The 26,486-nt window shown below is 40.7% G+C and overlaps 1 protein-coding gene across 1 annotated transcript in view; it reads left to right on the plus strand.

Annotated features, from left to right (window-relative positions):
• The window catches only part of LOC147748679 (A.superbus venom factor 1-like), a 1,557,217-nt gene that overhangs the window by 155,719 nt on the left and 1,375,012 nt on the right, over positions 1–26,486 (plus strand). Inside the window, exon 3 of the mRNA XM_086963549.1 lies at positions 11,781–11,943. Coding sequence (XP_086819675.1) covers positions 11,781–11,943 — 163 coding nt within the window. The remainder of the gene's footprint in view (positions 1–11,780; positions 11,944–26,486) is intronic.

Below are 26,486 nucleotides of genomic sequence, written 5' to 3' on the forward strand. Positions count from 1 at the left end.
TAATGATACTTTACATTATAGATAAAGAAACACACGATCTAGAAAGTGAATACTAGAGCATACGACCAGCAACGATTCAGGTACTGGTTTCGTCATTCCGCGAATGGTAGAGAGGTGATTGACAAGAATTCTATCAAAATACTAAAATAGAATCTAATTTTTTCTTTTTACATATATCCTGTAGATAAATAAAAGAGACAGAGCCCTGATGAGAACCCATAAAGTGACAGGAGTGGGTTCGAAACGCGTCGGCTTTTGAATCAGGAATGCATTAATTTGCAGTACATTTAATGACTTTGACAAAATTAATATGCACTAATTTGCTACTTGTTGAATAATAGTATCTAAATGTTCACTTTGTCCTTTGTTTAGTTAGATATCATTTATGTGAGTCTAATTGTTGATCCAAATGAATATGGTGTCTATATATGTAATGTAATTCATGTGGTGTTTATATATGCAATGTGGAATGTGAATTGTTGAATGTATTTAAGTGTCTTTTTTGTACCTAAACTTTTTTGAATATAATGAAATAAAAAGCAAAAAGGTATTAAGTAAATATACCTAACAGACCATATAGTAATACTGGTTTGTTTTCCTCAATTGGGAGGTGTCAAGTAAGGTGAAGTTGGCAATTTTTTTGTACACATAGCCAAGATAAAGCAGACCATATAATGAGACAAGTAAAAGGTCCAGTCGTTATGGGAGGTAACAAATGTAGACAAGGCGGTAACAATGAGGGACTAACAAACCCAATAGGGACTCAGAAGCCAGTGTTTACCGAGGACAATGACAAGGCAATTAAAAATATGGATGTAGAGTGGGCGGAAGTCATACTCCAATGCTGCATGCTTTGCCGCAGAGCATGTGCTGCACAGGGTCGACCTAAACACATATAAAAGGATCAGGTAGAAAGGAGGCGATATCGGAGTGGTAAAGACAGATAGGGTACAGAAGGGATGAGACGAGTGAAGAGATCTGGTAATAGCAGAAATTGGAGTGCGAGAAAGGAGAATGATAATTAAAAGTGGAAAGGGAATGAAAGACTAAAAGCAGACTGAAGGGTGAAAAAGGAGAGAAAAGAAAGTGGGCAAGAAATACAGAAAGGTGAAAAGTAGTTTGTGAGGGGAGAGTTGAGAAAGACTGGTTAATAGAAAAGGAGCATGGTAAAATTGGACGGAAGAAAAGAACATAGTGCAGGCAACGGAAAAAGGGTGCATGCCTCTGCCCTTATAATATAGAGGTCTAGAAATTAAATATATAAAGTTCAGGGAGAACAGGCCTGTATCATTGCTGGGCTTCACCTCATGCATAGCTCTGCTGCCCGGACACACAATAGGGATTCATTCAAAGTGACAGGGTTTTCTGCCATACACATGTTTTACTTTATTAGTTAATTGGCTCAGGTAAAACATATGAAAACGTCACCAGAAAAAGAAAAATAGTCAGAGAGAATTACATTTATTAGTAGAATTCTCTCTGCCTATTTTTCCGTTCCTGGTGACGTTTTCATAAAAAACAATAAAATGCAGATGAATGGCTGTGGAATTGGGATGTTACAGGTAGATTAATGCTCTTGACATGCTTTGCAAAGTTTTTATGTTGGGAGCCATTGTCCGCTAAAAGACCGGAGGGCCCCTTTCAAAAGAATCCTCTGAAGCCATCTGCCTCATGTTATGACAGCTCAGTGACCTAACTCAGTGACCCTGCATGCATGGTCAGGTAGCAAATAAAACAAGCATTGGCATAGCCAATAGGTCTCGCCTTGGGTACCGTATAAGTGGTTAGTCAGAGATATTGGCTTTGTCAATGTCTTTAAACTATGTTGTAGATCAGTGTTGCCGCTGTGCAGCATGTTTAAAAATTATAATAAAAAGTGTTATAAGCATTTTTGTTATCTTATATATAACCAAGAACACATTATGTACAACTGAACGATCCTATCAAAAAAAGAACATAAAAAGTGTTTTCTAGTATGTTGTTCTTGCAGTGCTGGTTACTTCTTCTCGTCTGTTCTAATACTTGCTTCTTACAGTTTTTCTATGGGGGGGGGGATACATGAACACCATTAGGGTGGATGCTGGGAAATAGTACCTGAATTACAAACATGAGCAGCAGACGGACACCAGGGGAAAATCAACAGATGCCAGATTCCAAGGGCAGACTGAGGTGATGTTGAAGTGATGTTGCTGGTGCGGAGGTGTTGCTCTGGTGATGCAGAGCGATGGTACTGTGCTGAGTCATGCAGAGTTGGTGGTGCTGCACTGATCCTCCGGTGGTGCTAAGTTGGTGCTCAGATGGTGCTAAGTGATGCTGAGATAATGCTGAGGTGGTGCTGCGCTGATGCTGAAGTTCTGCATTGGTGCTGAAATGCTGCTTCCAGGGGGCTGCGCTGGTTTTGCACTGGTGCTGAGATGGGGCTGCGCTGGTTGTAGTGCACTTATATGGAGGTGGTACTGTGCTGATGTTGAGATGGTGAGGTGTTGATGTTGAGGTGGTGCTGCGCTGGTGCCGAGAGGGTGGTGCTGAACTGGTGCTGAAGTTGTTGTGCGCTGGTGCACTGGTGAGGAGTTGGTGCTGTGCTGATGCTGAGATGGTGCTGTGCTGATGCTGAAGTGGTACAGTGATGATGATGATATGATGCTGAGGTGGGGTTGCTTTGCTGGTGCTGCTGTGCTGATGCTGAAGTGGTTCAGTTGTGATGATGATATGATGCTGAGGTGGGGTTGCTTTGCTGGTGCTCAGGTGGTGCTGGGCTGGTGCTCAGGTGCTGAGGGATGCTGAGTTGTTGCTGTGCTGAGGTGATGTGCTAATGCTGAGGTGGTGCTGCATTGGTGGTGCTGTGACGTGGAGGTGGTACTGCGCTGGTGCAGAGGTGGTGCTAGGCTTGACCTAACAAGTTGGCCATATTACCAATTATTGTGTGTAAGAAAATCGAGACAAGTTAAAGCTGTTTAGCATATAATCAAAAAGATAATTATATATTTCTAAATGGAATAAAGATAAAATAAAATGGGTAATAAAAGTGTGAAGTTCTATTGATTGCATATTAAAAATATACCCACACAGAGCACCATCCTTCTAGTCTTTGTATTTCGAAGACATCTGGTAAAAATCTTCTATTCCAAGAATGCTTCTTTACTCTAGGAACAATTTTATGAAGTATGCTCTGGAGAGAACATATGAATTATTTAAAATCTAGACAATTTAATTTGATGTGTATCCTTCCTCATTTGGAGAGGCTCATGCGGTCTGAATTTCGAAGAATGTTGAACTTTTGTTAAAGTGGTAGCCCTATTTTATTCATTTTTTTTTACATTTGAATACACCCATGCACTTATCGCGACTCAACCCCCACTCGAGGGAAATGATGAAGACACTATAAAACAAACAGGGTTGCCCAGAAATCTGGAAAGATTCACTGGGTCAGCACTTTCCATGAAGCGAGATCGCACCTGCAAACAATACCATAATCCGGAACGCCTTTAAGAGTTGAATTATGGTCTAGGACACCAGCAAGACACAATCCCGGCTAGTTTGACACCCTTGTGTGACCTTGAGCAAATAGTCCCCTTAGTCCCCTTCACCCAGGTGAAGCCATCTGAAGGGGATCTGATAAGATGCAGTGCCTCTTTGCAGCTCTGAAGCCCACAGGCCTCAATTCTGATGCAGCCCTTTGGAGCTGCAGTGGTCGATGTCAGATTCCCCATCTCGAGACAGATGAGAACGCCCCTTTATTGACACAACAATAGTGTGTGGATAGTGTCTTTTTCTGAATGGACGCCCCTGCAGACTGTCTCACCAAGAACAATACACGTATAATTATATTAGTGACCTTGAAAGAGGTCATAATCATTAAAAATAACGCCCCCCTACTTCCTTTGATTATTATCTTAGGTTTGTCTCTACTATGTAGATGTTAGAGGTTAATGGCAAGCTATTTGTTGGTAAAGAATTTATGCCGCTAGTAAAATGTTAAGAACAGTTTTAAAATAACTTGCGCTTTTATTTATTATGTAACATGACGCTGCCATCCCTGCTCCCAGGGGGTGCTTTAAATGCAGGCAGCAATGGCAAGACATTTAAGCAATAAATAAATCAATATCCTTGGCCTGTAGTCTCCCATCCACTTAATAGAGGCTGGGGTGCCCCCCGGCCCATGGGCCAAATTGTTCGCAGTTGTTTTGTGGACGGTATTCACTCCTCACACGTTCACTTCCTTTTTTCATGCTGTCTCTTTTCCTTGGTAGAGGCGCTTGGTCGTCTATGGGACCCCTCATCAATTGTGTACAGTCTCAGCAGAAAGAAAGAACACCAAGGTCATAAATATGTTAAATTGGTGTAGGTTTCAGTGGCTTTGTAAACCAAACACAGAGAAAACCGGAGACTAATTAATGAATACAACGCAATGTGAAAAAGAAGCATCTTGAGAGCGGTGTTAAAAAAATATGTGTTGAGGCCAGTGCTTTCCTGGGCCGCTGCAATCACAGGACAGTGATTTAGCTTTTGTACAGAGGCTTGTGTCTTCGCCCTCCGGTGCCGCCCGTTACATCTTTTCATCTCTCTCCGGCTTGGTTTGGAGGACGCTGCCCAACTCATCGATATTTTGGCAGAGAAAGTAGCCCCACTTCAGCGGACAACAGGATTGCACGTAACCTAGGAGTTGCGTGCCCCAACTGCTTACACAGCTATGAAGTTGAGAAGGTGGGATTTTTGATCTCTTATCTGGTCACTCTAGATCTAAATCCCCACCTAGGTCGACTGAATCTTTGTTGCCTGTCATAGAGTAAAAGCAATCCACTACCAGGTTAATCAAACCAATAATTGGCACGACTCTGAAGAACCAATTACCACAAATAAGTTTTAAAGTTTTATTACAAAGCTAAAGATAACTGGAGATACAAACATCTCAATATAAGGTTCAAAAGGTATACTGGCACTAAGACAAACATGAATTCTCTAAACGATCTTAGACGACAGAAAAATACCACCAAAACCACTTCGAATACCAGCAAGTTTGCAAGAATAGACACTAGTTGTAACTTAAGCGTCATTTACAAAAAGAGAAAAATCAGGTTAGACTGTCCCTACACTAGACTAGGTGACATCCCTACTTAGCAGAATCTTAGCCTAAAAAGGTGTCAGCCGTGGTGACTTCCGAAGAAGTTCACTCACTTTCCCTTAGTCTTTGGTGTAAATCTGTGCATAGCAGTCATGACCTCTCTGCCTACCCATCCGCTCTCTAAGGGTCCTCAGGCCATCTGCTCTGCTCTCCACCCCAGGGTGCTGTCCCTAATACAAAATCACAATTACAGTTGAAACGCCCCTCAGAGACGCCCCTCACGTGGTTTCGGTTCTGGCTTTTTCCATACTGATACTCCACTGGGCTTCTTGTTAGCGTTGACCTTGCTTCCCAGGCTTCTTCTCGGCACGCCGGTACCCCCCAGGAAATTCCTGAAGCCTCCTCCAGGCCCGTGCCTGTCTCCCAGGACAGAGCTCTATTCATCACACTCTTGATTGGAACCCCCTCACACCTGCAAACAGACACCCATGAATTGGGCCCCAAATTCCGACCTCCAGTTTATCTCTCAAGTCGTAAAACTTTGAACATGGTCAGCAATTTATGCTTAACGAGACTCGAATTTAACTAGCACATGCAGATCAAAGAAGCAACTTTATCTTTCCAGGCCTACTAAATTACTTGCAACAGGCCTGCACTCCGTGAACCTTTTATTTCTTACCCTAAAACGATATTCTAACCTAATACACTCTGATTATATGAAACACTTCTATAAAACATGACTTTAACATATGATCAATAATATTCTGAATAATAGCAAATCCATCTTATGCGAAAATGTAAAGGCATGTTTTCGTTCTTCATACATTGCCATGAGGCCTGCACATTTCTACGTTTGGCAGGATTACATTTTCTTCTGCAACAGCTACATAACATGGAATCTAATAACACTCTAACCTTTCTAAACATTACTACATTAGTTTCACACTCTAAAATATGCATTCTATATTGATTAAACACTCGTGAGTATGTGCATTTATATATTTTTCGACTCTCTTAGGTGCTTTGACTAGATTTGTGCATCTTACACGTAAATATGGTGTACTTATACATTTTACTCAAATTGCGCTCTCTCAAAGTGTAAGCTACGCAGTGAACTTCTCACGCCGTTGAGAACTTGTCATTACGTCACCAGCTGTCATGTTTGTGATTAGAGCACACAAAACAAACATACTGTGCGACGCCGAAAATAGAGCAAAGGTGTGTGCTCCAATTAAGCGTTCATTAACAACAAATTCTGAGTGCTTATGACGGTTACCAGCGTGTTCAAATACAAAAAAGAAGATGCATCCCTATGTTTTTTTAAGGCAAGTGGTCACGTAAACCCACCCTTTCAACATCCAAATACTCCACGCACAATGTGCCTAAAATTAAAAGCCAGGGAGAGCAGGTATGCGACCACAGAGCATAACCCACACAAAGACGCAGACACAATCCGGTAACTCGTACAGCCACTCATCCAAATACAGATGAGATACGCCACGCGCAATGTGCTTGAAATCAAAAGCCAGGGAGAATACAAAACAAGGAAGTAGTCCCTAAATAAAGAGATAACAGCCCAGCAGCGGACCTAACCTGTAGTTGGTCGGTGCTGCTTCCTGCAAAACGGAAGCAAAACGGAAATGACGTTTCGGACCACCAGTCAATCAATGAGTGAGATAAGAAAAGCAAAGCCAGATTTAACCAATGGGAAGTGAAAAAATAAATAGAAAAGCAATGGGTGGAGTTTCACCACTAATACTGATTACTTGATGCCTCGGAGAGACAGCGCTTGCGCTGCCAATGCGAGACCTAAAAATGTAGTGAAATGAAAACATTTTAGCCATAAGTACCGATATCCAGCTATTTAAGTGATTTGTCCAGAATCACAGGATGGGGATTCGACGCTAGGACTCAAACCCGGGTCCTCAGTTTCAAAGTCTGCAGGTGTGACGGTGAGGGCATACCATTGACTAGTTATGGCGAAAAAAAATCCCACCTTCAATCGCTACCACACATGCCTTTTGTTAATAGAGCATGTAATTGCTCTGAGCCTGAAGCACCAATGTTGTGAGGCGAGCTCAGACACCCTGCCACAATTGGAAGTCCTACATTCAAGGCCCTGCAACGTCGTAAAAGCCCATAAATGATGGGATCCTATCCTCATCTATCCAAAAAGTACCCACACTCAGTAAAGTTCCCTGAGAGGCGGAATCTTACCTCCAGCTCTCTCACATAAAGCACTACATTAAAGCGCCACATTTTAAAGACAGGCGGTCTCCCGCCTTTTAAACAAAAGCACTGCAGAGTACTCCAAAGTGGAGGAGAGGCGGGAAATCACACCCAACTCACTTCCACATCTCACCTGCACCGACAGCAAAATACCAAAGAAACTGAGCAATGTTCTTCTCTCACTCTCAGCCCGATCCGTGTGCACACAGCCCGGTGCAGCAACACGTTAGTCTCTTCACTTGGCCTCGGCCAAGGTACAACTCAGCTTCCGCTTCCGTTACAGCCAGGGACGGCTGCGGTATTGTAGCCCAGACCCTACCAAAACGAGCCCAAAGGCAGCCTGTAGTGCTACTCTGAGGCAGGAGGGGCTGGGGAAATTGATGCAGCCAGGAATGAAAGAGAATGTGCCAGAGCAGAGACAGTGGCTGACTTTGAAGCTGGGGACAGTGTCTGAGTCTCCACGGGAGGCTCAACATCCTGTGATTCTGTGCAAATCCCTTAATTTCGCCCCTTTTCACCCTACCAACTCTAAACGGATTGTGTTTCAAAAGTGTATTCGGATGAGATATCTTTATTGCTTTTGTCACCATGTGTCAGCTTTTTTTAATGTTTTGTAAGAACTTGCATTTAGATTAATTTATGTTTTGTATGTTTGTATAGAGGCAACTGTCAATTTTGTTACAGGTATTTCTTTCCTATCTGGTTGCATGGTGCGTGTGCTGCATTTTTATTCATATAGCTGTGTTACCACTGGACCTTCTTGCTCTAATTTAATTTAATTACATACATACAACTCCCACTTTATATTTTAATTAACAGAGAGAGGATGTGGCATAACAGCTACAGCGGCTGCTTCAAAGCTTGGGAACCAAGTCTGAATCTCAGCGTCAGTTCAACATCCAGTCATTCTGAGCAAATCACTTAATGTCTCAGTTTCAACAATAAAAGTGTCTATCTGTTTGCAGCTAGTAAGAAATAGTGATTTATATCTATATTTCACAGCAATACTTATATTAGTGTAAAAGGAACCAACAGCGTTCTCGTGCTTATTTTAATGAAAGGAGCATTTAGGTGTGCATTCTTTTTAAAAATGATACAAATTTAACTTTTGATATGGAAACATATGTGATGGCCAGAAAGGAAGAGTGAGACGTCTAATCATTATATAGTGCTAAAAACTGACCAAATGCAGTGACATGAATGACACTTGACTAGACTGCTTAAAGGAGCGCTGAGACTTCCTTCCCTTATAGTTATTGGCCTCTCCACTAAAGACTTCTCTGATAAAAGAGACAGAAGAGCCAGCTCCAGAGTCCTCAAGTTTCGCAAGAAACTCACGGAGACCAAATGTTTTCATCACAAGTTCTGTAGCCCTGTTTTTTGCCTCTATAAAACTCGGGCCTACGAGTCCAAAATGAAGAGCTAAGACCAGGACTAGATAAGCGCCTCATATGTGGACCTGGGAAACATGAGCACTCTGCACTAGCAATGGTGTATGCAAGGCACAAGTCCTATAAAAAGAAGTGGGGGGACTGACCAAGTTAGGCAGTAAGCAAATGACATCATCACGAGTGCCATCACAGAACATGACATAACGATGCGTGACATTCCATGTAGCATCACAGTAAGTGACCTCACTGGAAGTGACATCACAAGAAATGACATCAAATACTAAGATCACACACATATATTTATTAGATTAAACAAGAGTACATTTAAGTGCATTATGATATTTGGCAAATGAGGTTTGGAGTTGGGGTTGTGCCATAAAAACGGCGCAATCCTGACGCAAAATCTGGGCTTCAACTAATACATTTTTTCTAACTCACCCTCTGTTCTTGGGGGATGGGATTGTAGAACCTCAATTTTGTTGCTACCTTCTTCAGGTTTTTTATGATGTGCTCTGATATGTATATTACATTGATTTGCACACTTACATGATTTATTTTGAATGGATAATGTGTATGTTACGTTAAGTGCTCTAACACTGCATTGGGATGAGAAATGCTGTAAAAGAAATAAAATAGTGCTATTTAAATTGTTATTTGTGTAAATACTGGGACAGACTAATCCATCTGATATCCTTACAGTGCATACACTTATACATAGGGACTAAACAAAGTAAAAAGCATGGATCTCTGAAGTACCTGTGAAGAGATAAGAAGCTGTGTGCTTTTGTGTCCTCTCCATTGCATTTGCATCTAAGTGTAAGATTCCAGGCTGCCTCCATTACGATACTTGTTCAAAAGGAGGCCTGATGGCCCCTTAACTTCTGCCTTAATCCTTAGCACAGATGGAGGTGAACAAAAAGCCCCCTCGCTGCCTGTACGTTGCTGCTGCGAATGGAAAGCAGACAACGTGCAGTAGCTGCTGAACTTGTCCCGGTGTCTGAAATTTACACCGGGACAAGTACAACATATTTCTGTGGGGCCCAACTTCTTGGCAGGGTGGAAGGTATCCACCCTGTGAAAATAGTGGGTGGAATGGTGGAAGGCGTCCACTCTGTGAAAATAGTGGGTGAATGCCGTGTACCCATGTGTACCCCCAACTCGTGCCCTGTGTGTATGCATGTTAACTGAGAGGGTTGAGGAGGCGGGGCAGAAGCTACTGTTCAGCATTATGAGTTCTCAGCACACTGGTTTTGGGAAACATGAAACTTTTTGAAAGGACGTTGCAGCATTTGGCCTGATTTAGAATGGCATGCGGGGAGCAAGCTTTGGAAGGATAGTAAGGAATAGATGGGGTAGGGTGGGAGTGGAGAAGGGGTTGCTGGTGGTTCTTTATCCTAAGTCAGTGAATGTCCGAAGAAATTAAGGGGTCTGTCAGTTGTGTCCTCTCTGCAGCATTTCTCCCTGCATTTTATTTGCTTTCATTTCTGTGTGGCCTGGGCACATTTTGTGAGTTTTCAAGTAAGGTTTTGAAATTGGTGTATGACAAAGAGGATCTGGGGGTCCAGTGGACAAAGGCTGGCTAAGGCATGAAACAATTTAATTGTTTTTCTGCCTGCCTGCCTGCCCGGTGACACTACTAGGCGACTGAGAAGAGAAAGTTTTTGGGGCATCACATCCTGTTTGGGTGGGGTCCCATGTGGGACAGAGATGCCCTGGAGTCCACACTGTCACTTTGATGCTCTGCAGTTTTAAGATCTCCTTAGAGTTTCTTGTTGCTCAAATAGGTGTAATTTCTGATAGTATATGTTTCCCTCGCCTTCATTGCTTAATTTTGCTCACGAGAAAGTGTCACTTATAGTCTTTGAATTGTCACTCGTATTAACACTGAAAGTATGAAAATGTCACACTTAGCATCTGAAACCTTGGCAGCTATGTGCAGCCAGGAACTCCTGCCTGACCTCTCAAACTGAACAGCCTACACCCACATCAGAATCAGTATACAAAGGGGACAATTATATTAAAATGTAAAAAAAAAACTTTATTCAATCAGTCCAATATTTTCCATAGCTTATTTATCTGCAAATGGCGAAGCCTCTCCCTAAAATGTCAATCATGTATTATATCATGACAAAATACAAACAGTGGTAAAACAAGCAAGGATGCTTTAAATATTAGGATCAAAAAGCGCGCAAAGCAAGTAGTTCTATACCGTCTATAGTGCACCTTCCAACAAGCATTGAAAATGCAGTCGGTGTCACATTTGTTTGTGTTAGAGCTTTCGGCATAGCACCCAGGCCTTCTAGCAGTGAAGTCTCTGATAATGCATGCACTGTAGGTTTAATTGCAGAGTTGAAAATGCAGTATTGTGTAAAGGGTGTTTATTATGCAGTAAAAATGAGATTCTGGAATCTTCCAAAGGGTTGAATGTCTCTAAAAATAAATAAATAAACTAAAATGTTGAACGATTAACTGAATTAACCAATAAATCATCCTAAAATTATCAGGAACCAGTCTTTTTAATTAGAAGACTGTGGTGCTAGTCAAATAATTTGACTGTACTTTTCAAACAATCCTAAAAATAACAGTAGCAATGCACCTGGTGAAGTAATCAGGGAATCAGTTTCAAGACGTCCTCAAATCATCAGGAACAGTCTCACCTTGTGAAGTCATCAGATAATCATGTTCAAGTCATCCTGAAATCATCTGGGCTAATCAAATCTTGTGAAGTCATCAGATACTCCTTTTCAAGTTATGTTATGTTATAGGGTCTTATAAAGCGCTCAGCTGCCCCTGCAAAGGGGCGTCCCGTCATCATCAAATTATCGGGCTCAAGTTTGTAAACTCTGCTGATGACTTTAAGAGGTTGATGATGTCTGATTACTTGAAAATGACTTCTAGAGTAGTTGGATGATCATCTGATGACTCTGGGATGGCTTCTAAATAATTACTGTTTGACCTGGGAAATTGGCAACATGGGGTGCAAAACACCCCGTGGTTCAGTTACACAAGATTAAGAAAACATGTGGCTATTACACTCTTTTAAAGGCAGCAGTGGTAATAATAAAAACTTCATTCTGGCTCTTCTTCTCTTTATTCAGGTTCCTGCCAAAGACATGATGGCAGATTCCAAACTCAATCAGTATGTCTACGTCGTCGCCAAATCTGCTGAATGTCAATTGGAGAAGGTGGTCCTTGTTTCCTTTCATAGTGGATACATATTTATCCAGGCGGATAAAACTATCTATACACCTGGATCTACAGGTAAATACACTTTTTCTACAATAAGATTGATACTTAACCCAATGAGATTCATATTTAGAGCTACACATAACAATATTATGGCTGACAATGTAGCTACAGGAAATATTGTTTGAGTCACAACTGTCAAAACTAATTACATGGAACAACACTGCTCTCCAGATATAAGCTCTAACTAGTCCCTGGTGTCAGAATGGAAACCAGATCGCTTCTTAATGTATATGTTCCTTGGTATTGAATTGCTCAGAATTGTACAGCCAATCAGAACAAACATAAAAGAGATTTTAGAGAGACGTCCCAGGAAAAGAGACGTTGCATCTCTAAGAACTGAAGAATACCAGGCATTAAACTTCCAAACTTGTATAATATACTTAGTCATCTCAAATAATCTGTGAAAGCATATTAAATGTATTCAATAACAAATTCAAATTATTACTAAATTAATATTCCCATATAAATTTGAAGAACCGAGGAAGATAAGTCTGATTCATTCTATTTTTGATTTGTGCTTTCCTGGTAGATGCTGGACCGTAAGGGACTTCTCGTGTCAAGCAGCCCTCTTTATGCACAAAGCCTAAGACTTTCTTGAAATATTTTAAGATCTCGTCCTTTTCTGTTTTCTGATATCAGAAAGGCCTGTTATGTTGTCTGCAAAAATCAACAAAGCCTTTCCTAGTAGTACACCAAAATAAAACAAGAGAGATACCTGATAGGAGTTACCTTTGCTACAACCTACGGGTGGCAAGAAATTTGTTTTGAGAATACCAAAATCCATATGTCGCCAAGTCCATCACGTGGACCCTAAATAAAGGCAACCATCACATTAACTTCCTGGTAAGCGATTATTTCTAGAGACTAATTTTGCATCAAGTTGTAGTTCCTTGTCCCCAAGCCATGAAGTTGGGCAGTCCTGTCCTCCCACTCTCCTACAATTTGTTTCTATGGGATCTGTGGGCTTTTGTGTAAACACCCCCCTAGGAGTTAGATATGGTGGCTGGACTAAGTGCATGATGGTGTTAAATCCAGGAAGGATTCTGTCTCCAAGCACACACTCCTATATGTTCTTCAGAGGTATACCAGTTAATCACAGAGTTGTCTGTCGCTGCTTTTATGTAAGAGACCAATGTGCTGACTGCAGTAGGTAATTTCTTTCAAACTCTTGGTAAAAATCTAGGGAAAAAAGAAGTTCAAATAAAACTTGCAGGGCTCTAGCTCTCTGCAAGCTGTCTGGACTTTTGAGCAGGTGAAAATTTCTCTGATGATTGTGTACCTTACACCCTTGGTGGCAAGTAAAGCATAGAGGGACCTGACACAGTCAGTTGTTTCTTGACACCAGGCTGTCCTGCGTCAAACATTATATAAGAATCCATGCTGTTTTCAATGACAACTGAAAGACCAAATACAATTAAAAGTGAGAGAAGGAGAAGGGCCTGTCATGAGCTTGATTAAAAGGTGTGTCAACTGACCCTGTGGTGGTCGAAGATGGGACTAATTCCATCCTGTAGGGTGTGGATCCTAAATATCAAGTAGGGAATATCGTTATACCTTAATATTCAAAATAGGCAAAATATTGAGGTCCAACATTTTAACAAGTAAGTATGTAGAGATGTGTTGTACCTAACTACATATATATGTACCTGGACGATATATGTATCTTCACGGTACACCGATGTGGGGTTAAGAATTTGTAAATTTATACTTCACGATATGCACTTAGCTTACAATATTTTGGGCCACCCCATTTTGACTTTATTTGGATACCATGATATTCCTGTATTCGATATTGCCGAGTACAACTCTCCTGTACAACGTTTTATGGTAAGACCCTTGTAATCAGCTCAACAAGGTCAGTTAAAAGTGGAGGGTTTAACTGTTTACTTTGGGATCTTAGCACAAACATCATACTGGTGCCAAATGAGAACTCTGGGATGTTTCTAGAATGCTGTCAGGCTCAAATTTGTGGTCCAAGGAATGGCAAAATAAACATCTGGAGTCATATTATGTGTAGTAAACCGGAGGTGCAACGGGCCTCTGCTCTAGCTTTGTGCACCCCTGGGAAACTACGGTATTACAGAAGGGGTCACAAGTGCCTGTGCGGCCCCTTCTGTAATATTGACATGGTGCACATGTAGCGCCAGTGCTGTCATTTTGTGGCCCTTCCTTCATTTGGATTGGGGTGTGGCCTTATGCAAATGAGGTACAAAAGGGGGTGGTGATGAACGGAGCATCTGAATCAATCAAACACTCACACCCAGTCAAAAGATCTGGGTTTAATCCATCACCGTTCTTTAGCCCACTCTGCCACTCCAGTTCAGACATGGCTATATGCAAATCAGTCTGACCCTGTGCCTCATGGGAACAGTCCAACCCGAACTGCCAAGCCATGTCTTCCCTGGACCGGAAACAAGCTTCTGAGGACCGGTTTCTGCCATTCCAGCCGTCTTCAGCCCGGCTTGCTTGAATCCAGTGGCAAAGTGAACAAGGGACTCACGTCTGAGCACACCCTGCCACACTTATGGTGGCCAAAAGCGGTACAAAAGGGGGTGGTGATGGATGGAGCATCTGAATCAATCAAACACTTACATCCACTCAAAAGATCTGGGTTTAATCCATCACCGTTCTTTAGCCCACTCTGCCACCCCAGTTCAGACATGGCTATATGCAAATCAGTCTGACCCTGTGCCTCATGGGAACAGTCCAACCCGAACTGCCAAGCCATGTCTTCCCTGGACCGGAAACAAGCTTCCGAGGACCGGTTTCTGGCATTCCAGCCGTCTTCAGCCCGGCTTGCTTGAATCCAGTGGCAAAGTGAGCAAGGGACTCACGTCTGAGTATACCCTGCCACACTTATGGCGGCCAAAAGCGGTACAAAAGGGGGTGGTGATAGACGGAGCATCTGAATCAATCAAACACTCACACCCAGTCAAAAGATCTAGGTTTAATCCATCACTGTTCTTTAGCCCACTCTGCCACCCCAGTTCAGACATGGCTATATGCAAATCAGTCTGACCCTGTGCCTCATGGGAACAGTCCAACCCGAACTGCCAAGCCATGTCTTCCCTGTACCGGAAACAAGCTTCCGAGGACCGGTTTCTGGCATTCCAGCCGTCTTCAGCCCGGCTTGCTTGAATCCAGTGGCAAAGTGAGCAAGGGACTCATGCCTGAGCATACCCTGAAGACGGCTGGAATGCCAGAAACCGGTCCTCGGAAGCTTGTTTCCGGTCCAGGGAAGACATGGCTTGGCAGTTCGGGCTGGACTGTTCCCATGAGGCACAGGGTCAGACTGATTTGCATATAGCCATGTCTGAACTGGGGTGGCAGAGTGGGCTAAAGAACGGTGATGGATTAAACCCAGATCTTTTGACTGGGTGTGAGTGTTTGATTGATTCAGATGCTCCGTCCATCACCACCCCCTTTTGTACTGCTTATGCAAATGAGGTCATCATTGTGCCTCTGCTCCAGCACACTACTACAGATGTGGGCGCACTAATAATATGCCACAAAAAGGTGGCACACTACAAGTGTCCCATTGGGGCAGCCCTCTGGAGTGGTGAAAGGTGATTCATTTTTGCAACCGCCTGCAGGAGGATCTCTGTCCCCTTTTAAAAGTGAGCACCAGAGCTGCTTGGAACCAGCTGCTCCGTATTTTACTTAATGCAACACCCCCAGGAAATTCTTCTAAAAAAGACGCACTATCAAGGCCTGCGCCATAGCGCACCCTTTGCAAGGTGCACCATGGCACAAACTGGAAGAGTGCGCCCTATGTATAGTATGGGATCTTACTTGCACAATCCCGTCGCACTGCACACAAAGTTTGAAGGAACTTATGCTCCCAGAGGAACTTCCACCCTTGGTGTAGGGCTTTTGTGAGGTACAACACTTTTCCAGTGGCAAATAATTTCTTATAATGTGAAGAAAAATAAATGTAGAAGAGATAGAAGCTGCAAAACTATAACAGTGGGTGAAAACGTTTGTGACTTCAAGCCAGATAAACGTATGCTCGAGGGACCTGTGCTGACTGCGAAAAATAACTCAAATGTCTCCCTGGGATTGTGCCAGACCAACAGCAGTGAGAAACATGGAGACACAGAGCATCGAAGGGCATCTCACTAGCTCTACAAATACATTCTTATCTCCCAACTATTCTAATTACTTTTACAACTTAAAAAAGTGTTTTAAAATAAAAGGACAAAATGATTACAAAAAAGAATTGTTCCTGGATTCAGTCTGTCCACAGTAAATATACAAAACTAACGATTCTGAGCTCCTGATCGTGTAAGAAACATAGTTTTGTTCTTTTATTTTTAATGTTTAAACTATTGAATGAAGACGCCTTCGAAGTAGGAATAACACACATCACAGAGCCACACAAAACAAAAAATAAAACACAGTGACTCACACTGAGAAAAATTAACATAACACATTCTTTTTCAGTTTTTTTCTCCTAAAAACAAGGTAATAAGAGACTTGATGAAGCTGGCAGCGTAGAGCATTGCATCCAAAAGAACGAAGAACCCCAAATGCTGGGCGACCCAAGCAGGCTTTAGCAAAGCAAGGCATTTTAAGAATAAATAATCAGCCTGATCTATGAGATCCCGGAGTAGTGTATTGAGAGACGAGACAGGCCCTTAGGAACAGTCCAGTAGGAAGGCCGCTAAACAAAGCAGAGAATGCTGTGATAAATACTCAGTGTGATTGAGAGCCAGAGCAGAAAACAACAAATAGCAGGGATGTGGTGGCTTTTACGGTGTCCAAAGAGGAACTTGATCATCATGTTTGGAATCCTCTGCAGCTTTTTCAACTGTCCCTCATGGAGGGCGAGGTAAATTATATTTCCATATTGAAAGTGGGCTAACAGCATAGCACCAACCATGGACTCTCGCATCTTTGCTTCTCATTTGTAATAAATGGTGCATTGTTCTTCGAAGCAAGACTTAGAAGCCTTACACTCTCAGTGCCTCATTTACAAAAGTGCCGCTGTGTGGCACTGCAGGCCCTTTGGCTGTGCAACGCTACAGCACTTTTAAAACACAGGGATGCAACAAATTCACAATGCCAACGCAGGCACCCTTGCACCACACCATGGTGCAAGGATGTCTTCATCACGGGGATGATTGTTTATATGCAGGAATGTGAATGAAAACATTTCTCCTCATTGCACCTCCCTACACCTCCCCTGGGGAGGCAAAGCATTCAGACGCATTTTCAGGTTTACGGTTTCTCATAAATCTGGAAATGTGTCAGGTTCCATGGGTGTTGTGTGGTAACACCCACAGACACACCCATGGAATGCCCCTTTCACACAAAGTGCTGCGAGTAAAGGGGCGTAGTTACAAGGACAGGAAAAGTCATACAGGGTGGCTTTTCGTGTCCTTGTAAATAATGGGGTAAGAAAATTCACCGACAGTGCATCACAAAAAATGATGCACCGGCGGCGCAAGGGGCTTGTTAATAAGCCCCTCTGGATCTGTCAGTCGGGTGAGTTTTTGATCAAACCAAACACCAGATTTGTAACTATAACCATGGAGACAGAGTGATTTTGCTGCAACAGAGACCACAGCCTGTCTGACCAAGTTTAAAGGTTTCAACCTATCATGAAGATTTCTGTTCAGGTCCTGGTGAGCTATAGAAGCTTCAAGGTGTTGCCAAGAAGACTGAGGATATCTGAGACAGATGGTGAACCTGTCTAGCAGCTGTGTGTCATCAGCAAATGAGAGTACCTCCAAGCGAAACATCATTTTGGGGATTTCACCAATCCCTGTGGAAACCCACAGGCCAAATGCATTCCCAAGAAGAGAGTGCTACCGCCTAACTATGCCCTCTGAAAAAAAGAAGGTAAACCTTTCAAAGGCTGAGCTAGCACTCGCAAGACAATTAGCAAGATTGGCTGTTTGATTGTATTGAAAGCTGCGGAAAGGTCCAAAGGTAGCTAGCCACTGGGGAAACTGTCAGTTTATCGAAGGCTGCTAGTAACACCATGTATGTGCTATATCTTGCTCAGAAATCTGCTCGTGCTCAGTCCCAGGCCCCAAGTGTTTTAAAAGTGTCAGAAATCCATTGGGTTGTCCTAGAAGTATTGTGATGGGTCTACAAGGCTTATACTAATGGTGTTTTTAAGTGATAGCATATTTAAGGCCGATGTATTGCCTTTTTAATTCCACACCTTCTTTCAATACATGGGTGATATAGCTTCCTGTTCGAACGCAGTACATATCCTTTAACATAATCCCCAGGAATGTAAGGGTGAGTTTTCAATGGAGGAATGATGCCTCAGTACATGACATCTGCCTGATCAACACTCCTTCCCAAATTCGCCATGACATTCATGAGGCATAAGAAAAGGCAACTGTACTTTACATGTACAGTAAAATAAACTACATGTAAAGTAAAAATAACAAGCATTGGTAAATGCATTAGGTTTCACCTATGTGATTAATAATAAGCTGTTTTTGTTGTAAGTTGTAGCTTGCTGAGTAGTTGTACAATATAAGTTACAGAAAATATGTTAAAAGCGTTATGACTTGTTTTTGTACAAAAAGGCAATATATTGTGTTGTTACCAGTAGTGTAGTGTGGGTAAGTAATAGCAAAAATTAAAGAGAGAAATAATAGAAATAATTGATGTAATAACATTATTATGTGTTTAGCGGAATTCTAACAACTTTTGGGCCTGGTGCCACTACACCTGTTGCACCATTCAATTCATGACCCTATTGCCTCTAAGTTAACTGCACGTGTGACTGCCTGTTCAGTAGTAAAATATAGCAGTATTTGATCTTTAGAGGGGTAAATTGATAGTCTCTTTAATCCAACCAGACGCGTTTCGGCTGTAATGCCTTCCTCAATGTTTGTTCATTAAAATGCACTAGCATGCACAGTCGTGGTCTTTTAAAAGTAAAAAAGTTGCTTCCGTTGGAGAATTTCAGACTATCAGTTTACCCTGTGAGTGCTCCGCAATTCCATTTGCAGTATTTATTTATCTGAGTTCCACTCTCACGCAGCTACAGCACCCGCTGTGAGTTCGGCATCAGAAGTGGAGTTTGGAGCGTTGCACATGTAAAACAAGCATTGGAAATGCAATAGGTCTCGCCCTCGTTTAAGTTAAAGCAATTCTGTTTGTAATTAGGTTGCTTTTTAGCTATGCTTTTATTAGTGTTTTTCAAACTTTCATGTACATATCATGCATATGTATGCATATATGTATATGTATGCATGTATTTATATTTGCATTTACATATATATGCAGATGTACATATATGTTTATATATGTATGTATGTATTTATATATATATATATATATATATATATATACACATATATATATTCAATGAAAAAACCATAGGTTATAGACCATATATAGTTAGGAATTCGCATTTACAAAACCATATTTTACTCGCACAAAACCATTGAAATTCCATATATAGTTAGTTGCACTAACTATATATCGCGCACCCGCAATCCACTGCTGATGATGTCACATATTACATCATTCATGACATGGTCAGTGACATCACTGATGACATCACTGATGACATCTCAAATGACATCACTGATGACATCTCAAATGACATCACTGATGACATCACTGATGACATCTCATTTGACATTACTGATCACATCACTGATGATATCATTCATGTGATAATACGATGAACCTCTTCAGACTCTAATATAACCTTAGATACAATCAGTGTAAACAGACACTCACAGACTGTCACTCATCCATGGAGTTACTCACACACCTAGTCAGTCATGCAAAGAATCAATCACACCTCCATTTCCTCAACTATACAGTTATACAAACTTTACTTATTCAAACATATACTAACACATATTTACTCTCTTATACATTCCCTGATACAAGTTCACAATGATCCATACAGCCACTCACACATTCACTGGCTCTTATGCACAGTTATTTATATATGTCAACTCTCACATGTACTGTGTTTTACATGTGTACTTACTTTGACATGTAGCACTGAGATATCCATTCACTCACCAATACACTCATGCACACAGTCAACCGCCCATACAGCTGTTTCCACATGCACTTTTGAAACCATACATCTAGTGAATCAACTGCTCACACATCTATGCACAGAGTCATACACCTCCCAGCCACCCACACACACACTCAGTCTCCCATACAAATACTTGGGCAACCAATCAATAACCCATATAGTTACTCATATAGCTACTTATCAACACATGCAACAGTTTACAGAACAACAGACATAATGATGCACAAATTAAGACAGTTTAGTCACTAACCCATGCACTCAGTGAGACACATTTAATCACTCACTCATACAGTCAGTCATGCACCTACTAAATCCTTCATCCAGACACTTATACATCCACTCATTCTTCAATATGTAAGACATATTTTAACTTTACAGAAACATACAGTCACTGGATGTTGTCATCAGTGATGTCATCAGTGATGTCATTTGAGATGTCATCAGTGATGTCATCAGTGATGTCACTGACCATGTCATGAATGATGTAATATGTGACATCATCAGCAGTGGATTGCGGGTGCGCGATATATAGTTAGTGCAACTAACTATATATGGAATTTCAATGGTTTTGTGCGAGTAAAATATGGTTTTGTAAATGCGAATTCCTAACTATATATGGTCTATAACCTATGGTTTTTTCATTGAATTTCAATGGTTTTTTAAATGCAAATTTCTAACTATATATGGTCTATAACCTATGGTTTTTTCAGTGAATTTCATTGGTTTTTTAAAAGCTAACATCTGTAGCTGTAAAATGTATTATTCTTTAAATCCCAAAATATATTTAGATATTTATTGATAATTTTTTTAAAATATTTTTTTCTTCGCTTCTAGTTCGCGAACCGGGAAGCTTTCCGTTAGCTCATCTTGATGCCGCGATCTAGTCCGCGAACCGGTCAACGTTCCTGAGCATGTGCCATGGCTCTTTCTACTTCATTCATAGCAGTGGCAGCTTCATTTTCGATAATAGGTCCTCCAAGTGGATCTTGACTCAATGAAACAGAACTCTGACTGTCCTGAGAACTGTCTCTGGCAATCTCGGCTGCAATCGTTGCTTCCTGCTCAATTTCCAAAGTTAGCATTTCTTGATATTTTGAAAAAGCAGGACATTCTATGGACTCCTTGGCTGCATTGAAAGAGTCTTCGTAACAGAGGAAATCTCCAAGCAGTTCCTCTTCTGCACGCCAAGGCTTGAAAAGTTGCAAAAGTGCTAAATAGAAAAACTCCTTTTTTTCTGGAGATTCGCCACTCAATTTTCGATGGTTTACTAATTGGCATTTTCTTTGCTTGACCAGGCATCCCTCACTTCCAATTACAGCATACACTCCTTTCTCAATATCTTCTTTGATGTTCCTCTTGAATATATAATTTTGGAGAACCTCATATAGACAAACATTCTCAAGGTGACGGCTTCGATTTGGATAATATGTATCCAACATGTTGGTCTTCAAAATGTCGGTACTGTTTGGTTCCTTTTCTGCCAAATACTCAATTTCCCGAACAGGTTTTAGAACTCGATTTCGCGTTGCAGCAAGACCAAGACTCGCCCAAACGAGACTCCTGGATTTGGCATAGAGACTTGCTGAAGACAATCGATCAGAACATTCGTAAGCTCCGATTTCTCGATGCGACAACATCTTCAGACTGAAACTGTACAACTTCTTGCTGAGGCTCTTTTCATGGGAAATGTCCTCCCACATATCCTTCAGTTCGGTCTTTTCTTTTTTGGTGATGTAAGATGTCACATACCGAGCCACAGCCATACAGTTGTCAGCCACAAACTGTATATCCATGTTGGCATTCCACATGGACAAAATCACTGGGTTGTAGTCATTGATGTACTTGGACTCTTCGTTCCTTTTCAAATTGTATGTATTCTTGGGTGATTTCCTCGTCACATTATGTCGCAGCGAAGACATCAAACTGTTCACTCTTCCTTTAGAAATCACCGGTCGTGGAAAGTTGAAACGACATTTGGTGTAGAACTTGTCCTTGTTTCTGAATTTACGACGACAGTACTTTCCACAACGATGGCTTTGGAAACGTAGAACTTGTTCTCTTAGACTTTTCTTCTCCGTTGCGTTTGGAACAGCACACGTAGAATACTGTTCGATGAAATTCATCACTAAGTCATCCGGATCTGTTCCAAATTTAGGTGCATCCTTGATCCACAGCAACATATGTATATGAGGGGCACCTCTTGCTTGGTACTCCTTTCTCCAGAAGAAATCCAACACCTCTCCAAGAGGTGGATTCTTTTTATTTGTGATGAAAGACATCATAGCTTCAAATCTATGATTGAAGTACCTGCATACATTCACAGGATCCAAAGAACACAGTTCTCCAGGTGTCTTGAATTCAATGTTTTCAATATTTCCATTTGCCTCTCGTAGAAATTCAAGTAAGTCTTCCCAGCCATACTCGGCACAGCTCAGAGTGAGGAACCATGTCGGAGTTCCTAAGTTCCTCAGCATACATTTTAAATCACCATGACGACGGTACCAGTACTCATTAGTACCACGCTGACACGCCATGAGATTAATTAAGTGAGAATCCAAAATACTGTCTTGGACATTGACTTTATGCATAAAGTCACTTGCCGAGATGTTTCGCATCTGTATACCACTTTTTAAGATGTGGTTCACTGCATATGACAGTCCAGACAGATCGCTTTCAAACAGGAGATGAAACAAATAGGGAATGCATTGCCGAAACCTAGGATCTTCTGCATACAATCGTAAAGTCCGGTATTCAGACGCAGGAATTTCACGAGGTCGCTCATCATATCTTCCTCCTTGACCTGTGGGAAATAGCTGTGGGAAACACCGAGCTTCCAAACTTTCCTCCCAAACACTAATGGGACTCCCTTTGGCTTGTTTCATTTGAAACAACTCAATAGCATTCCCCATGACTTCCTTGGAATGCAAAGGATGAACACTATAATGTTCATATATTTCTTCACTTTTAGAGGCCTCTACTTTCTCAATTTGGCCTGCACACAAATCGCTATCCTCTTCATCACTTACTTCCTCTTCTGCAACATATACATTCTTATAGTACTTATTATTTTTCTTCAAATACACTGTTGCCTTTTTGACTTTCCTAACATCCACTAAATCTTGCCATATTTTCTTATTCTTTGTCGGAACACCATTAACCAAGATAACCAGAGGTTCCTCTTCCACTTTTTCTATTCCAATTGTGTTAATGTTTTTATTCAAATCTAGAGGCAAATAAACAACTCTTCCCTTTAATCCTCTCTGTAAATCTGCTGGAGGCAACTTCCCTGTCTTTGGCTCCATTCTTACAATAGCCTGAAAGGGATGGATACTTTGAATCAAAATAGATTCATAAGTATTTAAATCCTTTAATTCAGAAGGAATCTCAACCAATTCCAGATTATTATGAACTGCCCTAGCAGGCATCTGGTTTTGGTTTAATTTATTACAACAATAAGTACACACACGTTGATCCGATCCCAAATCAAAATAATTTTCTACCATCAAGTATGTGGCTAAATCCTTCCATTCACTATTATTTTCCCTTTCACTTTTTGCATATAAATCCACTACCTTAGTCTGATTCTTATAATAAGTGCGTCGACAACATACACAAGTGAAATTAGGCCTCTCACTTGATTTCATCTGAAACGTGGCAATTTCCTTCTGAAAATTATCTGTACTGGAAACCTGTACATTATCTTCCACATTACCCTCTACTTCAGGGTCAATTTGAACATTCTCATCTTTACTACCAAAGTAACAAAACTCAATTTCTTCACAAAGATTCTTCACATCTATTTCAGAACCATGCAAAAGAGCAGCACATAACTGTTTAAGCATAATTGCTGGACTCTTAGCATAATACAACATTCTCACTAATTTTCTCACTTTATTATGATGCACTGCTAGCATCCTGAAATAATGAAAAACACTCTGGCATACTCTCCTGGAAAGACAAGCCAGTGAATGACCACGCAAACCTGTCATTTGTCTCACTCTGCAAGGATCTAAATCTTGCAACAACTTCATTTTCTGCTTCAAACTTTTCTTATTAAATGTCCGTATAAAATCACAAAGCAAATTGATGGAAACCTGTCGCACACTGCAAATAGAACTACACTTCCAAATGTACACAGGACCCTTAGGACGTCTTCCTAAAACCTCATCACTTAGCGCCTCTTCTGTCTCTGTTGTCACAAGTTGTTCTTTTTCAACTGGACAACCATCCTTCACTTCATAAGCTCGACCACTGATGTCAACTGCATGCACCAAATCATTATCCTGAAAATAAGTCTCCTCATTAAAAAATGCCTCAGAACTTGAACTATGCATCCATTCTCCAGAAAAAACTTCACAAAAGTTAGTACGATTTACTACTCTCTTCCATCTACTTTTTGTTTTGAAATCAGAAATTACCTTGCTTAGTTTCCTAATTCTATTGATTACCAAAATAAACAACTTTCGCTTGATTTCAAAAGCATGATCAATAATTTTCTCTACATTTTTCTTCTTCCTATAAAATGCCGCTTTCTGTTGGCCTTTCTTTTTAATATTTTTCAATAAATTAACTAATATCCTATTACGGAACATTCGTTGTCGAATGTCCCTAAACTGTTGTTTCCTTCTACTATCATGCACAGAGTTATCTCTTCCTCTACCAGTAACATTTGTGATGGGTCTCTCCTTTCCATTTAAATTACTTTTCTTTTTGTGAACTGAAACATTTTTTTGAGCAAAATTTTTTTTACTACAAATATTTCTTAAGAATGATTTCGTGCTCTTACCCGGACCTTTCTTGGTGTTTTGACAAGTATTTGGGGAAGAGGACTGCTGCAATAAAACATCATCCTGCTGTCTTTGACGTTTTCTAGCCTTTCGTATTCGACTTCTGGAAGGCATTTTCCAAACTATGAAAGAATCTGCAGTTGAATCTGTGAAAAAATATAATATAAAATGTTATTAACCACTATTACCAAACAGTAAATAAATAACAGTCATCTAAAACTTAATGCCGTACTAATTATTTAACATAGCAAATATTTTCCACCAGCACTGCATCACAAAAATGACACTCAATGGTACAAAACAGGCATACAACACTCATAAATCACTCCCTAATATTTTAAATCATTAATTCAGGATGACGATAAGATGTAGCCTATCTAAAGGTTTGTTTAGGCCCAGATCTTTGGACTGGGGTGAATGTGTGTCATTGATCCACATTCAGTCCATCACCTGTTTTGTTTATTTGAGGTGAGGCCAACACATGGTTGCAGATAAGATTTTCACTGAAAAAAACCAAGGTAAAAAAACATGTGAAGGCCTACCAATGAAGTAAATCATTAAATGAAAACCAATACATTTCTGGAAATATGCACTACTAGTGCTTCATAAGATGTTTTGGGTCATATTTATAAGTTATTTGAGTATCTAGTATGCTATTTTACGTTCTTCATGGTGCAAATTTATTGTAAATACGCTCCCACCTGCGGTTGGCAAATTTAGATTTTGATTATGGGAGTTAGATAGGCATGTTAATAATTTCCCAAAAATGGTATATAACCCCAAACAACCTTTGAAGCAAATGCTCTTAGCCATGTTATCCACCTCCCATTGGATAACATGGCTAAGAAGTGCTTGCAAATGTGATAAAAAAAGGCCGCAATGCATGAATATCGCAGAAAAATCAGCGATATTCATGCATTTTCCAACAAATGCTCTTAGCCATGTTATCCACTTCCTATTAAATAACATGGCTAAGAACTGCTCTGGGCACCATGAGGAACGCTTTCCATTTAAAAAGGGAAAAATAACATCAAAGACACTAAAATGCCTTCTAAATATGAACCCAAACAACCTATGAAGCAATGTGGAAAAAACTGCCGCAATGCATGAATATAGCAGAAAAATCAGCGATATTCATGCATTTTCCAGCAAATGCTCTTAGCCATGTTATCCACTTCCAATTAAAAAACATGGCTAAAAACTGCTCAGGGCCCCATGAGGAACGCTTTCCATTTAAAAAGGGAAAAATAACATCAAAGACACTAAAATGCCTTCTAAATATGAACCCAAACAACCTATGAAGCAATGTGAAAAAAAACGGCCACAATGCATGAATATAGCAGAAAAATCAGCGATATTCATGCATTTTCCAGCAAATGCTCTTAGCCATGTTATCCACTTCCTATTAAATAACATGGCTAAGAACTGCTCAGGGCCCCATGAGGAACGCTTTCCATTTAAAAAGGGAAAAATAACTTCAAAGACACTAAAATGCCTTCTAAATATGACCCCAAACAACCTATGAAGCTCTAACAGTACATATCCTGAAATTTAATTCATTTCAAAATTCGTTTTTAAACACAACATATAAATCAATTGTATACCTGCATTCATGAAGAAATGACTAAAAATGTCCTTGAGACACATGAAAGTGTTTTCTGGAATGCCCTAGCACCATTTTTGGGACACTATTAACATGGCTAGGTAACTCCCATAATGAAAATCTAAATTTGCCA

The sequence above is a fragment of the Lissotriton vulgaris genome, chromosome 1_1 (genome assembly GCF_964263255.1).
Source record: "Lissotriton vulgaris chromosome 1_1, aLisVul1.2, whole genome shotgun sequence".
Classification (NCBI taxonomy): Eukaryota; Metazoa; Chordata; class Amphibia; order Caudata; family Salamandridae; genus Lissotriton; species Lissotriton vulgaris.